Below are 14,413 nucleotides of genomic sequence, written 5' to 3' on the forward strand. Positions count from 1 at the left end.
AATTATCACTGTCTTGAGCATGCTCAATGATTTGAGCTTCCACAACCCTCTAAGGTAGAGAATTCCACTAAGTTGCATGAGTCCAGGATGCTTTCTAGCTAATTTGAATACTTTTGGCATGGAGTCACAATAGGCAGCCAGTACACACGTAGCAAGGTCCCACAAATCGTAATGTAATTAAAGACCAGATAATCTGTTCTAATTATTTGATTGAAAAAGATATGAATTTGGCCCTAGGAGATTAGGGTAGAACTCCCAATTCAGAATAGAACTTTTGCATCTACCTGACAGAATGAAAGGGGCTTCATCTTTCAAATGAGGAATCATAACAACAATTCTGATTGTGCAGTGCTCCCTTAGTACTGCAGTGGAGTACCACCCTGGATTTTGGCATCAAGACTCAGGAACAGGAGTTGAAACCACAACCTTCTGATTTGGTTATGTACATGCAAGCCTTTTGAGTCGCAGCCCCTAAGCTGTAAATGTACCATCAAAACCCCTCTCCGCCTCCCCACTAGCTTCTCTCAGTGCTAAAAGCATGACCAGTGATTCTGACAGCAGAAATTGGTAAATGTCCTCAAACAATGCATTGCCATACAGATGTGAACTGATAACATTGGACTTTGGATGGATGGTATTTCAATTTGTGGCGAATTATAAAGTTGTACTATTTATTTGTTTTGAATACATACAGTTCATAAACTTGGTTCTTATCTTTTTTTAATTAATTGCAGACGCACCTACCAAACATCAAAGTCCACGCTTACTTCGCCCCAGTGACCCCTCCTGCATCAGTGAGCGGTGGTCGGCAGCGTTTCTGCAAGTGCTGCATCGTTCTATGACACCTACTTTACTTTTTGCAAATCTATTTAAATAGCATTAGAATGGAGACGATTGAATGCATCATCAGTGGTGATCCTGGTGGACTGTGGGGCTGTACAGTAAGGACTGTCCAATCACTGTGGCTATGACGGATCACATGGTTACCAGGCAGTGTGGGTGATTCCCATGTCAGTGGGTGCAGCCACTTACTAGTTCTGTCACTGTATGATTCAATTCAGAGATTTCCCAAAAATATGGATAATTTATTTTTTTTAAAATCAATGTTGGATTAAAAAAGAAATTTTGGTTTTCATGTAATGCAGTGGGGAAAAATCTTTAACCTGTTTCCGAATTATATAAGTCAAGTTGGCAGTACAAGAGTGCTAGGTGGCATAACCAAGTTTTAAACTGCATCCTAACCCTTTTGCTCACTCATGTCACTTTTTGCATGGTAAAGGGTGAGAATTGTATAATTGAATTCTTGGCTGTGAAATTTTGTACTGAGTTTTATTTTGTTGGTCCAAACCCACAGTGGATCCTGCTATTACTTCTGAGGAAAGAAGGTTATTGGATGCCGCTTCTAGAAGTGCAACTCTCTCAAGTTTCTTTAGTTGTCTTCGTCCACCTCCTGTCCTTTAGCTTCTTTACCATTCTGAACTTTTTTAAAAAGATATTTCCTTGACTCTCCCCACCTGACCATGTTGAAACCTTCCTTAGCGCATGCAGTTTTATGTGCCATGAGCAAGCAGCTAGCGTAAAAAGTGAGAACCATGACCCATGAGTTTTGGTGAGCTGTTTAAATATGCTTGTGCTATTCGCAGATGGGTTCAGTTCAGACACAAACCTCTGTTGTCATTTTGAAATGTGACCCCGGTTGCTGGGTAGAAATGCAGGTCAGGAACCTGAGTTGAAATTGTTTTCAGTGACCATGGCCAGTGAAAACTAAAATATTTCACTCATCCTCCTGACTGAAACCAGCAAATTCAACACAGATAAATTTTTTTATGACTTAGCTACTAGCTAAATGATTCTCTTTATTTCTAAGTAATAAAAAGGACAAGCTTTTTCTAATAATTTGAAGAATGTAGAACAAATGTTTTAGCATTTATCCAGTGACCTCTGTTTGTTTTGTACTGTATTACTCCACATTGACACTCCCAAGCTTATGGTTCCTGTCTCAGGTTTAAAACACTACTGAGTCACACCAGCATGTGTAAGTTGTTTTTCCATATTCATGGGATTTAAAACTTGCATTAAAGCACATCTCATGATGTCAGGGCTGGATCTAAATACAGATAACTTCTTAAAATTAAACTGTGCAATGAAGATGTTAAAGTTTTTCATTTTGATTTGAGGGAAGTGAAAGCATGCATCATGTTTTGTATTTTTATTGAGCATATAGAAACTTGGTTGAATCTAGAAGATCAGTGACACTTTCCTAAGCCATTGGTTGGGATCATAATGATACCGATTCCAGGATATATGTGTCTACTGAAATGATTGGTATTCACACTGTTACAGGTGCTCCCTGTGCAATTTAATTTTTAAAAGGTAGTTTTGGAGGGACTAGTGTCGATGTCTTTCCTATTTCATGGCCTGTTTTGTTCACTGTACAGACTTGCTGATGAAGCAGTGTTGAGATAAACCACAGGTATATAAATGCCTCAATCTTTATCTTTCCAAAGCCCAGACCTTAGTATGTCCTACTTCTTTGAGTAAGTTGTATTGCTGGTAATTGGTAATACTTTCAGGCTGCCTTTACAATAAAGGAAGTGGGATGTGCTAAGAGCTAGGTTTTGGAGAAATAAAGACTGGAACTGTTGCTGTATTTGTGGTTTGTCTCAGCACTGTTTTAAGTCTGTACAGTGGTGAACAGAAAGGGCTGTGGAACATGAGAAAAGAAACAACACATTTGCTGGAGAAACTCGGCAGATCTGTGGAGACGAATCAGATAACGTTTTGAGCCCAGTGACCATTCTTCGGAACATTAGCTGGACGTCGAGCCCAGTCCCTCCAAAAAATACCCTTTTACAAATCAAATGTACGTGGAGCATCTAGCAGCAGTGTAAATAACAATCATTGCAGTAGATACATATTTCCTGGCATTTGTACTATTATGACCCTAACTGATGGTAATACTGGACAAGTTAAATCCCACAGTAAATCCTGGCTTGATAGACTGTAAGTTTTATTATTCTTTTTATTTACTGTGGTGGTCAATCACTTAAATAGATTAGCAAGATGCTGCCAGTGTATGCTTGACAAAAGAACAGAACAGTTCATTAGGAAAAAGACCCCTACAATTGATAGAGAACTACAGGAATAATCTCATTGCGAAAGAAAGATTCATCCCTCTTAACCCAGCAATACACTTGCAGATTCTGAAATGTCAGCTAAGGTTCACCTCAATCCCTGCATTAAGGTTGTTGCTCAACTGGTGTGGCTATAATCTATCTCCTTTCAAATTTCTGTGCATTGGTGCAAGTTCTTTTCCCTTAACTCATGTCTTCAACAGTCTTGTAGGATGACTTTTTCTCCTCTGGAGCTTTCTTTGACTTCTAAGCAACTCGGTACTTCTCCCTAGCCCTGAACAATTGGAGACTGCTAATAAAACCTTTGCTGTTGGGGCCCTCTTCCCCTGCATGAATCTGCTTCCAGCCTGTTCTCCATTGTCTCAAATGTCCCCTTGCCCTCTTGATTGTACTTGCTTTCCCCAGGCAAGTTGCTGGTCATTTAGCTGAAATTGTGACTTCGAAACTGTGTTTTGAACTCAGGTCAAAATGTACTTTGAACGCTATCAAAGAAAATCAGATCAGATTTTCACAGCACTGAAAACTAAAATTTATTTTCCTCTACTTTAGATCCCAATTTCTCAATATATTATGACCCTTACAACAGCGTGTAAGATGAAAATAATGGTAAAATGATAGTTAAGAAAATTTGTACATTTTATTATGTTTATTTATTTCCCTCTTTGCTAGTCATATTTTTTTAGAGCACAATATGTTATAGTACAGAACTAATCATGTTGTTTTTCTACCAGTTCGCACCCATTTATAACATACATTTATTTTGGGGCGCTCCCAAATGGCTGTTATAACTTTTGGTGAGAGATCAGTTTTCTCATGTTTACACTGAAACCTATGACTAGGGTTTTCACGTGGTTTTTCCACCAGAGTTACAATAGTGTTCAAGAGGGAGTCAAATTCCTGTTGGAGCACATTTTGCCAAGTTCGTACTCTGGCTGTGGATTGCTTCTCTACATGACCTTGGTCACTGGTGGTTTTGATGAAGTTTAAATTCACTTGCAGTTTTCCTTTATAACTGTGTTTCTTTCTTTCTTTGTGGTTGCTGAAGCTGTCAGTTTTTGTTTTGTATGTTTTTCTTCCTCCTTGTTCTAAATATTGCCTAACGGGAATGCCTTTGCACTAAGAGTCCTTTCAGCAAATGCTGCTTGTTTTTACAGCTGACTTGCATGCCATGTTCATAATATGCCACTAGGATATATCTTAAATATCAGATGTCCTGCATTGACTTGGTATCAGTGCTGTGCCATCCATTTAATTCACCACTTCCTACAGTAATTCACCACTTCCTACAGTAAAGATAAGCTCCAAAGGCTTTAGTTGATGACTTAGGAGTTAAGAGAAACATGGCTATGTCTGTAATACCCAAGCACTTCTGATTTGGGTTTCATGATGGCATCAGCATTTGCAGGCACGATGCAAGGTTCAAGTTCTCAAACATACAAATTTTTGCTTGGCCCTTCAGTTCAGTATTTCTAGTTTAAAACCTGATCCTGTGTGAATAATGTCCCTGTGGGTTGTCTGTTGGTCTACCGTCAGCACATTGATGTTTCACTGTAGTAAATGCTCTATGCAGACAGAAGTTACATGCACATTATTTTCCTTGTTGCTGTCTAGATCTCTTAAAGGCATCCCCAGCTGCTGCCAGTGGCATCTATAGCTGTTTACGGGGCTCCCATTTTTCTTCTGCTATGGTAACAGGGCCAAACATTTGGAAAATTGATATAGTTTGATCCGTCAACAGCCATTGTCACGAACTTAAGACCGGTTTTGTTAGATACTTCCCGCATTTATATTTTATTGGCATAATATTCGGCATCACGTGCATGGTTTTAATGTCCTGTTCCCATTTGAAAATTCTCTGCTGTGCTGGATGCCATACCATCTGAACAGATCCCCCAAAGATTGAAGTAGGGGGATCAATCTTATGCAATTCTGAGATAAGTTCAAGAGACTGATTTGACCTATTCCTATGCATCTTTTGAGATGTGATTCAAAGTTTCTTACAGAATCGCAATCTAGTCCATTTTGACATCCATAATAATCCACATTTGGTTTTCAAATAGTGCCCATGCAGAAACAGGGAAGGGAGTTTGATTGTATTTCTGGATGGATAAACTTAAGCTGACTGTCTTTCCCCGGAATTATTCTGAAATAACAACATCATGGTAAAACAGCTTGGTGGTGATTGGAGGGCCAGCTGTTCCACTTGCAATTTTGGCATGTGGCAGTTGCTAACTCCTGGATAGCTCATCATTAAAAATATTGTGGCCCGAGAATTCAAGAGCACTGGCTATTACTGAAGCAGGATTTTGCTGTGTTGGGACACTGGAGAAGCTAGAGAACTTCCCCTGAAGCACTCTGTGATGAGTCAACTTTTTGAGCAATAGGCCAAGACCACCATGTAGATCTAGCCAGCAGCAGTCACATCTTAAAAGACACAATACCACAAAGATTGACCTTGGCCAATCCCTGCAGTTAAAGCCCCACCGCACATGAATTTATAAAAGTCTGTTTGAGCTTGCATAGAAATTATGAACTTTTGTTATGATAAGACATTCCTGACGAATACAGGAATGGATATTGCTGAATATTAAGCGATAGGTGGAGTCACTATTGCAACATAACGTGGATGGATTCAAAAATGAAATAAACAGCAACAAAACTCTTTGCTGGAAATTTGAAACACTGATGCTCTCACTGTGTGTGGGACAAAGTGCCCTCATGCCTCATTTAACATAATGCCGATACAGCAGAGCTAACGAGGAACCTATACTGCTATTCTGAGCATGTGCAGGATTTTCAAAAGCATGAGAATGGAAGATATTGTGTCACATCAGTGCAGTCCATCAGCCCCATGGCATGCAGTTTTGAATGCAAATGATCATTGTACCTTCGTGTGTGGTTTAAGTGGTAATTCATCTATTTTAATAGAAAGTTGTGGGAGTCTCCTGTGGTCTGGAGGGAGTGCGATCTCTACAATTCTAAACTTGGAGGCACTGTAAGCTCTTTCTTGAGAAATAGCTGACTAGAGTGAGTTAACAAAGGAAGCTGAAGAAATAATGTGGAAGCATTGACTAATAGAAACCCAAGCAACCAGGCCACCTCATTTCACCTCTTGTTGACTTTTTTTAAAAAAAAAATCATTCCAGAAAGAGGGATTAGGGGTGAAGTGACAGTGCAGTCAAAGTGAGGATATAGTATTATGCAATGGTGTTTCTGCACCTCCGAGATCAAATAAGTGGAAGATCTCCTCAGATGAGATTGCTTTGCCAAGTTGCTTTGCACAGTGAGATGCATTCCTGGTAAAACATGAGATTACAGCCTTTTTTTAAGAAAAAAAAAGATCGTTCCAGTTCAATGTTAATTTCACAATTTTCTGAAGATCACTATTGGTGCGCAAAATGTGGAAGTGTTGCTGACATTTTTGCTGAGTGCTTGCCTAATATGGTAAAGGCATGGTATTAAGTTAAATAATCGGAGAACTGATTTGTGATTTGCCTGAGTTGTTGCATTCTGAAGAGCAAATATTTGCTCAAGCTCTGAATTTACACAAGAACTGCCAATGGATTCGCTTGGTAATCCTGGTGATTAACTAGATTACCTTTTATGTTTTATTCTTTAGTTGTCCAGCTGAAGTTGAATTTAGCAAAGGGATGGATCAGTGGCTCTTGGCTTTAGCTGTTACAGCTGCCAAGCTTTACTATGCCACTTGCTGCTTCCATTTTAAATTGAGCAATAGAATCATCAGCTGTGTTGGAAATTGAGACTAATTCCACACTGCAGCATTGTGTAAACATTTTAAGGTTGGAGTTTTCTTATTGGAGGGTGGTGGTATGTGCTGTAGGGAGACAGCCTTCTTTACAATGCAATCTTACAGAAAGGTGAATAATTTATTTCCATTTTTAAAGTGACAGTACCCATTTTTCTGGGCCAACTTAACACCAGATCTGAGGTGTTGCTGTTTGAAATCCAACATGATCACCACAGCCATCCACGTGCAACTGAGGTATTTTTAGATCTTAAGTGGAAAGTGTTTAAAAATGTTCTGTTCTTTAAGCTTTAACGTATTTGTTAAGGGAAATGAAGAGAGCAAAGTGCTAATAAAACATTGACTATTTTGAGTTGTGAATTTAAATTGGATTCAAATGAAAAATGTCTTGGAATGTTGATTGGAACTGTCAGCAAAAACTTTTGAACCTCCTGCTGTGAAAAAGCTCTTCAGCCTGTAATTCTAAAGTACGATTCCTGCCTACATTTTGATGCTTGAAACTTCCAAGTTCTATCGGTTTCAATGGAACAAGGTCTCTAGATTTCTCCCCCAGTCCTTCCTTTCCCCCATGAGGAAAGAAAACTTAGCAGCATAAATGAAACAATTTGAATCCAGGGTATTGGATAGTCAACTGGACCTGCATTTGGAATCCATGTTATGGGCCAGGTAAGTGAAGAGTCTGGTAAGGGAATCTGAATGCCTTGCAATAACTGAACTTTAGGACAAGTGTTGAATGAATAGACTGAGGCAAATCATAATTAAATAACCTGTAGGAGGTTGTGTGTTGAGCAGTTGTTTGTGCAAAGGAACTGTAACCCAATGTGAGTTGTCATCAAGTGGGGAAAGGAAGAGGACAGAACTGACAAACTGAAGACAGTAACATATAAACCTTTGTGTTGACAGAAGCACACTCTGCTTCACTGCTGATATAAGCTTAACTTCAGAGATAAATAGAGGACCTTGTTGCAATGAGCAAATTTAATTTGAGGTAGAGAGTGGGTGAAAGGGTTAACATGATCAGGAGTAAAAGCTTTTTAAAGCTACAACATAATCGGAGCTGAAACGTTTTTAGCATTGTCTGAAACTGCAGTTCATTTATTTATGCAAGGTAAAGGCTACTTGAAGAAAAATCATTTTAAGTATGTATATATTTTGTAAAAAGGAAAAAAAATTTAAAAATTCATTAGCGTGATGTGCGGCCTTAACCATCAAGGTTATTCGCTTTATAAATTATGTAAGAGATTGAAGTCTTTAGTTATTGAGGATGTGACTTTTGACAGACACTCTAGTCAGTGCCGCTGCCTGTGGAAGGGATGATACATTTCAATAATGGGAGTGGTTGGAATGTATGCAAATATGTAGAACTAATTTTCTTTGCTTTTTTTCCCCCTCAGTAGTGTCTTTTTTGTTTTTCCCCACCTGGAAATGAGAATTAAATGAGTTGCAAACAAACCTGGTCCAGAGTCAGTTTAGTGAGGCCTGTATGGTTGCATGGCACAATAATGTCAGAGTTGGTTCCCTCTTCCTAAACTGATGTATAATAAATTTTCTTCCTTCTGTGTGGTTCCTGTGTACATCACATCTAGTGGGACTATCTATAGATTGGATGCATATAAACCCGTGATTTAAACGTTTGCTTTTCTTTCGCTCTGACCATTCCCATTTTGTAATTTTCTGGAAATCCAAGTTAAATAATGTTGTCACTTTTTAAAAAAAAAAGTCTTAACGTTCTTTTTTCTTCAAATTTTAACCACTGAGTGAGAGTAAAGCCTGTCAGCTGTCTGTCTCATTTCTCAATGCCAAGGTGAGTTGGGCATTTCATTGCTGCTGTGAGTCCATACAGGCCTTACTATTGAGAAATAACCTGATGATTTGTGTTTCAGCTTTGAAAGAATGTGTTACATTTAAATGTTACGTTTGGTAAATAGGTTGAAATCTTGTTCAATCCCTTATATATAAACCTGTGTTGTACATACTGTATTCCAATTATATTGTAATCTGTGCTAATATTCTCAAACACTGAGTGTTCATAATATAATGCCAATGTATTAAATAGTGGAGTATTTCCTTTACTGTGTCTTTTTTGTTTCTGAAAATTTATAACAGTTTAAAAGTGATTGTTAACAATTGAGTAATTGCTTTCTTCTAGGGTTTGAAACACCAGCCAAAGTTTGATATGCCAATTTCTGCATGAAGCTGTTGAAGAATTTTGAGAGGTTCATGAGGCATTAAAACCAAATGAGCCCTTGAGATGTGGAGTGTTGAATAGAAAGTGTTTATCTCCATTTCAAACACTTGGAGGCTGTTTTTTAGTTCATTCGTGGAATGGAGACATTGCTAGTGAGCCCAGCATTTTTATTGACTATTCATAATTACACTCTAAGCTGGTGGCATTAATAAGCTGCCTTTTTGAAAAGACGTTGTTGTGGGCCTACAGTCACATAGAGCAGGCAAAGCCTAATGCAGACTATGGGCTATATTGGTTTTTACATCAATCCTGTGGTTTTTATGGTGTCCATTACTAATGCCAATTTTTTTTTTTTTTTGAATTGCAGATTTATTTAATTGAATTTTAATTCACCAGTTATTGTTGTAGCATTTAAACATGTCACCATTTCATCAGTCTAGGTTTCTGTTATTCATCTATTAATATATCTGTTACTGTACCCCACTGGTTTAGTACGTTGCCCTTTCACTGCTGAACCTTGTGTTCAAACCGAGTCCAGATTAATAAGATGTAAATCACTGTGTGACATCAGTATGAAATTTGGATTGTTGCACCTTGTCCCAAAGGGCATGTGATCGCATCAAAACACCTTGTGTCAACTGATATCCAGAATGTGATATTATGATTGTTGCTGTGAAAATATAGCAGTGATGCTGCTCTGAAATTGGGAAATAACGAAGGGGGTAGACAAACAGGAGGCTAGAAGAACGCAGCAGGCCAGGCGGCATCTGGAGGAAAGGAGCAGTCAACATTTCGGCTATTACCCTTCCTCAGGACTGGATGTGGGGGTAGGGCGAGCTGCAGATAAAGGGGCGGAAGTGGAATGCTGGTAATAGGCGGACACTGGTGGCAGATACAAACTGGTTGGTTGAGATGAATCTGGTTGGCGGTTGGAAGGGAGGAGGTGTAGCTGGAAGGGGAGCCGGGGGATGGGTGGAAAGGTCGTTTTGAAATTGGAGAAAACAATGTTGAGTTCTCCGGGGTGTAGGGTGCCCAGGCAGAAGATAAGGTATTCTTCAAATTTATGTTCTGAGGTTCTGCAACACTGGAGGGGGAGGGGGAGTAGGGTGGGGTGGGGAGTTGAAATGGGCGGTGACCGGGAGGTTAGGTTCGCCGTTACGGGCCAGGCGAAGATACTCCATGAAATGGTCACCTAGTCTACGTTTGGTCTCACCAATTTAGAGAAGACCACATCAGGAGCAGCGGGTGCAATGGACTAGGTTGGAGGTGATGCAGGTGAAGCTCTGTCTCACTTGGAAGGGCTGTTTGTGGCCCTGGATGGAGGGGAGGGAGGTGGTGTGTGGGCAGGTGTTGCATCATTTATGGTTACATGGGAAGGTACCGGGTGGCTTGGAGTGATTGGTGGGGGAGTGTGGTGCGAACTAAGAAGTGGTGAAGGGAATTGTCCTTGCGTAAGGCAGAGAGGGATGGGAAGTAGATGATGTTCTGGGTGGTGGGGTCTGGTTGGAGTTGGCAGAAGCGTTTTGAGCATGACAAGATCCCCTTCATCCGCACTTTCCACCCCACCAATCTCCGCATCCACCATATCATTAGAGAGAGAAGACTGGTGGTGGTTTAACTTGAGGGTCACCACACTCCAGATGAAGGTAAAAGTGAAGGAGGAGATCCTTAATGGAGCCTCAGCAGTGCAGCAAATGAACCAATATTGTTGGCATTATTCCACATCGCAAACTAGATGTCTAGCATTGAGCTAACAGATTTTAATATAATAGAAGCAAACCATCTGTACGTTTGTACTCGAGATGTTGACCTTTACAGTAAACAGATTTATCTGCCATCCAAATTTCTTCCTCCTTCTGAAAGTTAGTTGTCCATGACTTACGAACAAAGCAATCCAGGTCCCTTTTGGACATCAATGCATCTCGTTTATTGTGCACCTTGTTTCCTTCTACTAAAGTGAATAATCTAACAGTTATCCACATTTTATTCCGTCAGCCACTCACCCAGCCTGTCCAAATCCCTATAGAAAAGCTTCTTTGCATCCTTCTCCGAACACATTCTGATATAGTAAAAACATCTAATTGGAACTATTAGATTTGGCTATCGTATCAAAATATTTAATAGTGATTTTATGAACGGCTGGGATACTGCGCTAGTCACCAGCCTGCCAAGTCAAAATAATTCCATTTATTAGGAGTCTTCCCACCCCATTGACCAGTTCCCAATTTATACCAAACATTACCACCTCCCCCGTGGTTTAGTTTTGTTTACTAACCTGTATGAAATGTTATTGAAAGCTTTCTGAAAATTCAGATACACAACATCCACTAGTTTCCCCTTATTTACTCTATCAGTGACATCCTCAACAAAATTTCCAGCAAATTTATTGAACATAATTTTTCCATCAGAAATGTTTCTTATTTTCCTTATATTCTAAGTGTCCACTTATAACATCCTCTGATAGATTCTGATATGGCTAACAGATCTGTAGTTTCCTGTTTCCATGATCACCTTTTTCAGTACTGAGAGGTTGTTAATTGGGACCCTTTGGTTTTATTAACTTTTAACGTCATTAACTTTTGATTTACAAATTCTCCAGTCTCAGTAATTTAATGCCCCTTCCCACTGCTACACATGTTTGTGACTACTCTTGTCAACTTTGTGTTGCCTTTTAATTATTGAAACTAAAAGTTCTCCCTCTCGCTCCCTCTAATTTTGTAATTAATAGTTAATCAAGGGAGTCTAGAACTAGCGGGCATAAATTTAAGGTACAAAGGGATAGATTTAAAAGGGACCTGAGGGGCAACTTTTTCCACACAAGAGGGTGGTGTGTATATGAAATAAAATTCCAGAGGAAGCGGTGGAGGTGAGTACAATTACAACATTTCAAAAGACCTAGGATAGCTACATGACTCATTTGGGAAACCTGGTTGGCAAGGATGAGTTGAACTGAAGGGTCTGTTTTCATGCTGTATGACTGTGTGTATATAGAATCCCTACATTGTGGAAGCACACTGTTTGACATAGTGAGTCCATACCATCCCTCCAAAGAGCATCCCTGCCAGATCTGTCTATCCCATGCCATCCCTGTAACCCTGTGTTTCACGTGGCTAATCTACCTAGCCTGCACATTGTGGACCCATAGAGAATATGCAAATTCCACACACACTCCTCAGACTGGAATTGAACCCTGGCACTCTGAGCTAGCAATGCTAACAACTTGGCTATCGTGCCACCCATATACAGCAACTTTTAAGTAGAAGTGTGTTTGTTGGGAATGGCGGGTAGGTTTGTTAATAGAGCAATGTACAGTTAAACAGTATTCAGAACCTAATGTAGCAAAGGAAAACGAAACTTGCAATTATGTAGTACCTCTCACAACCTGGAAAACATCCCAAAGCACTTCAGCAATTAAATGCTTTTGTTTGAAGTGTATTTATTCTTGTAGGAAGTACAGCAGGCAATTTGTAAACACAAAATTCCATACAAACAGTAGTGAAATAAATAGCTAGTCTTCTTCAGTGATTAATGTTGGTTGAAAAGTGACGATTAGCCTAGACACTAGGAAAGCACATCCTATCTTTTTGCATAGCACCATGGGATCTTTGGTATCACCCGAGGGAGCAGACAGATCCTGGAATTAACATTTCACCTGAACCCAGGTTGACAGTTGATTTTCATTTTCTCCAGGATTAACCTTTTTATCTTTAAAAGAAAAAGGACAAACGGCACTGGCCCATTAACCTGAGCTCCTTGGATAGTGCTGTGTTGCACAAAACTGACCTGCAGGCTTGTTACAAACTTTTCTGAGAGGCAACAAAAATAGAATGAAGCAAGCCATCAATTTTGGAACATACAAGTGCCAGGGAGTTTTCTCTCTCACCCCTAAGGCAAGTAAAGTTTTTGGAAGTTAATGATTTCCTATATAATGTTGACCTGCAGCTTCTCTCATTACTTAAAGAGAAGAAGGAACTCCTTTACATCCTTTAGAATTACACCAAAGAATTCTCACTACATGTTTCATTAATTGTTTAGCAGAGGGCAATGATTCAGGAACGATAAATGCCTCCAGATTTCTGTCTTAATTTATCATTATGCCTTCTCAGTCTCTGGTAACTTCATCCAAACTCCGCTGTCCACCTTATAGCTTACACAAGATCCCAGTTATCCATCACCCTTGTGCTCGCTGATCTACATAGACCAGCAACTTCTTGATTTTCAAAATCTCCTCTTTCCGTAGCCTTGCCCCCTCCAACCTCTCATGTCCTTCACGCTGCAAGTTTTAAGATTTCTCTACCTTTCAAATTCTGGCCTCTTGTACATCCACTGATATCAACTGTGCCTTCAGCTAAACTCTGGAATTACTTCCAAAAACCTAACCAGATTTCCATCGATGAAACGGAGTTGTATTTCTAAATATTCGCTGGGACGTTGTTATGATAGTGAAAGTTAATTGTACGTTTGCACTACAGACCATTGCTTGAATCTTGCGCTGTAGATTTTGACATTTATTTCATTTTCTTTGTATTGTTTGATTTATTAGAGTAATAAAGATTGAGCTGTGTTGTGAAATTGCTACTTGGCAAGTACAGCTTCCTGAAGTATGCCTGTTTGATCTGGCAACTGATAAAAGGCTGTATTTTGTTGAAACCCAGGAGCATGCATAGGAGGAGCAAAATAACAAAACCTTTTGAAATCGGGAGGAAAAAAGGTAAAGAGATTAAAGATTTAATTTTAAAAATTAAAGTCTGTTTTTAAAAACAATTATGAAAAGTAAATCTTCCCTCATGTGTTGCCAATTGTTTTAGACTGTGCCAATGTGATTTTTGAGACCATAAATAAAACTACTTACTCCGATTGTGCAAAGCCAATTATAACGCACCCTGGAAATCTCTGAAATGGAAACAAGATAAATGCTCGAAGAGCTCAGCAGCATCAATAGGGAGCAACAGTTGATGGTTCACATTGAGATAACCTTTCTACTGAACTATACAGCGATCAAACTGTAAACCGGTGTGAAGGGGCAGGACAGATTAAATATTGCTGCAAATGACTTCATGATGCAACCGCCAAAGAACATTCATGGGGCTAGTATCAAACGAGGGATGAATGGCTGAATATCAACCATTTGAATACAACGTGAAGGGATAAAGAAAGAAACAAGGAAAAGACCAACCTAGCAAAATCATGCACATATTGCAAGATGTAATCAAAGGTGATGATGTAAAACAGCTGAGCTCAATATGACGGCTGACGTTTCGGGCCTAGACCATTTTCTGAAGAAGGGTCTAGGCCCGAAACGTCAGCCTTCCTGCTCCTCTGGTG

The 14,413-nt window shown here is 39.5% G+C and overlaps 1 protein-coding gene across 3 annotated transcripts in view; it reads left to right on the forward strand.

Moving 5' to 3' along the window:
* Positions 1-8,972, forward strand: part of LOC109923003 (F-box/LRR-repeat protein 20) — a 123,020-nt gene extending 114,048 nt beyond the window's left edge. For all 3 annotated transcript variants that reach the window (XM_048614493.1, XM_048614492.1, XM_048614494.1), the window contains exon 15: positions 735-8,972. In XM_048614493.1, coding sequence (XP_048470450.1) covers positions 735-842 — 108 coding nt within the window. In that variant the 3' untranslated portion in view covers positions 843-8,972. The remainder of the gene's footprint in view (positions 1-734) is intronic.
* Positions 8,973-14,413: the final 5,441 nt, after the last annotated feature.

Source organism: Rhincodon typus, chromosome 30, assembly GCF_021869965.1.
Source record: "Rhincodon typus isolate 14 chromosome 30, sRhiTyp1.1, whole genome shotgun sequence".
NCBI lineage: Eukaryota > Metazoa > Chordata > Chondrichthyes > Orectolobiformes > Rhincodontidae > Rhincodon > Rhincodon typus.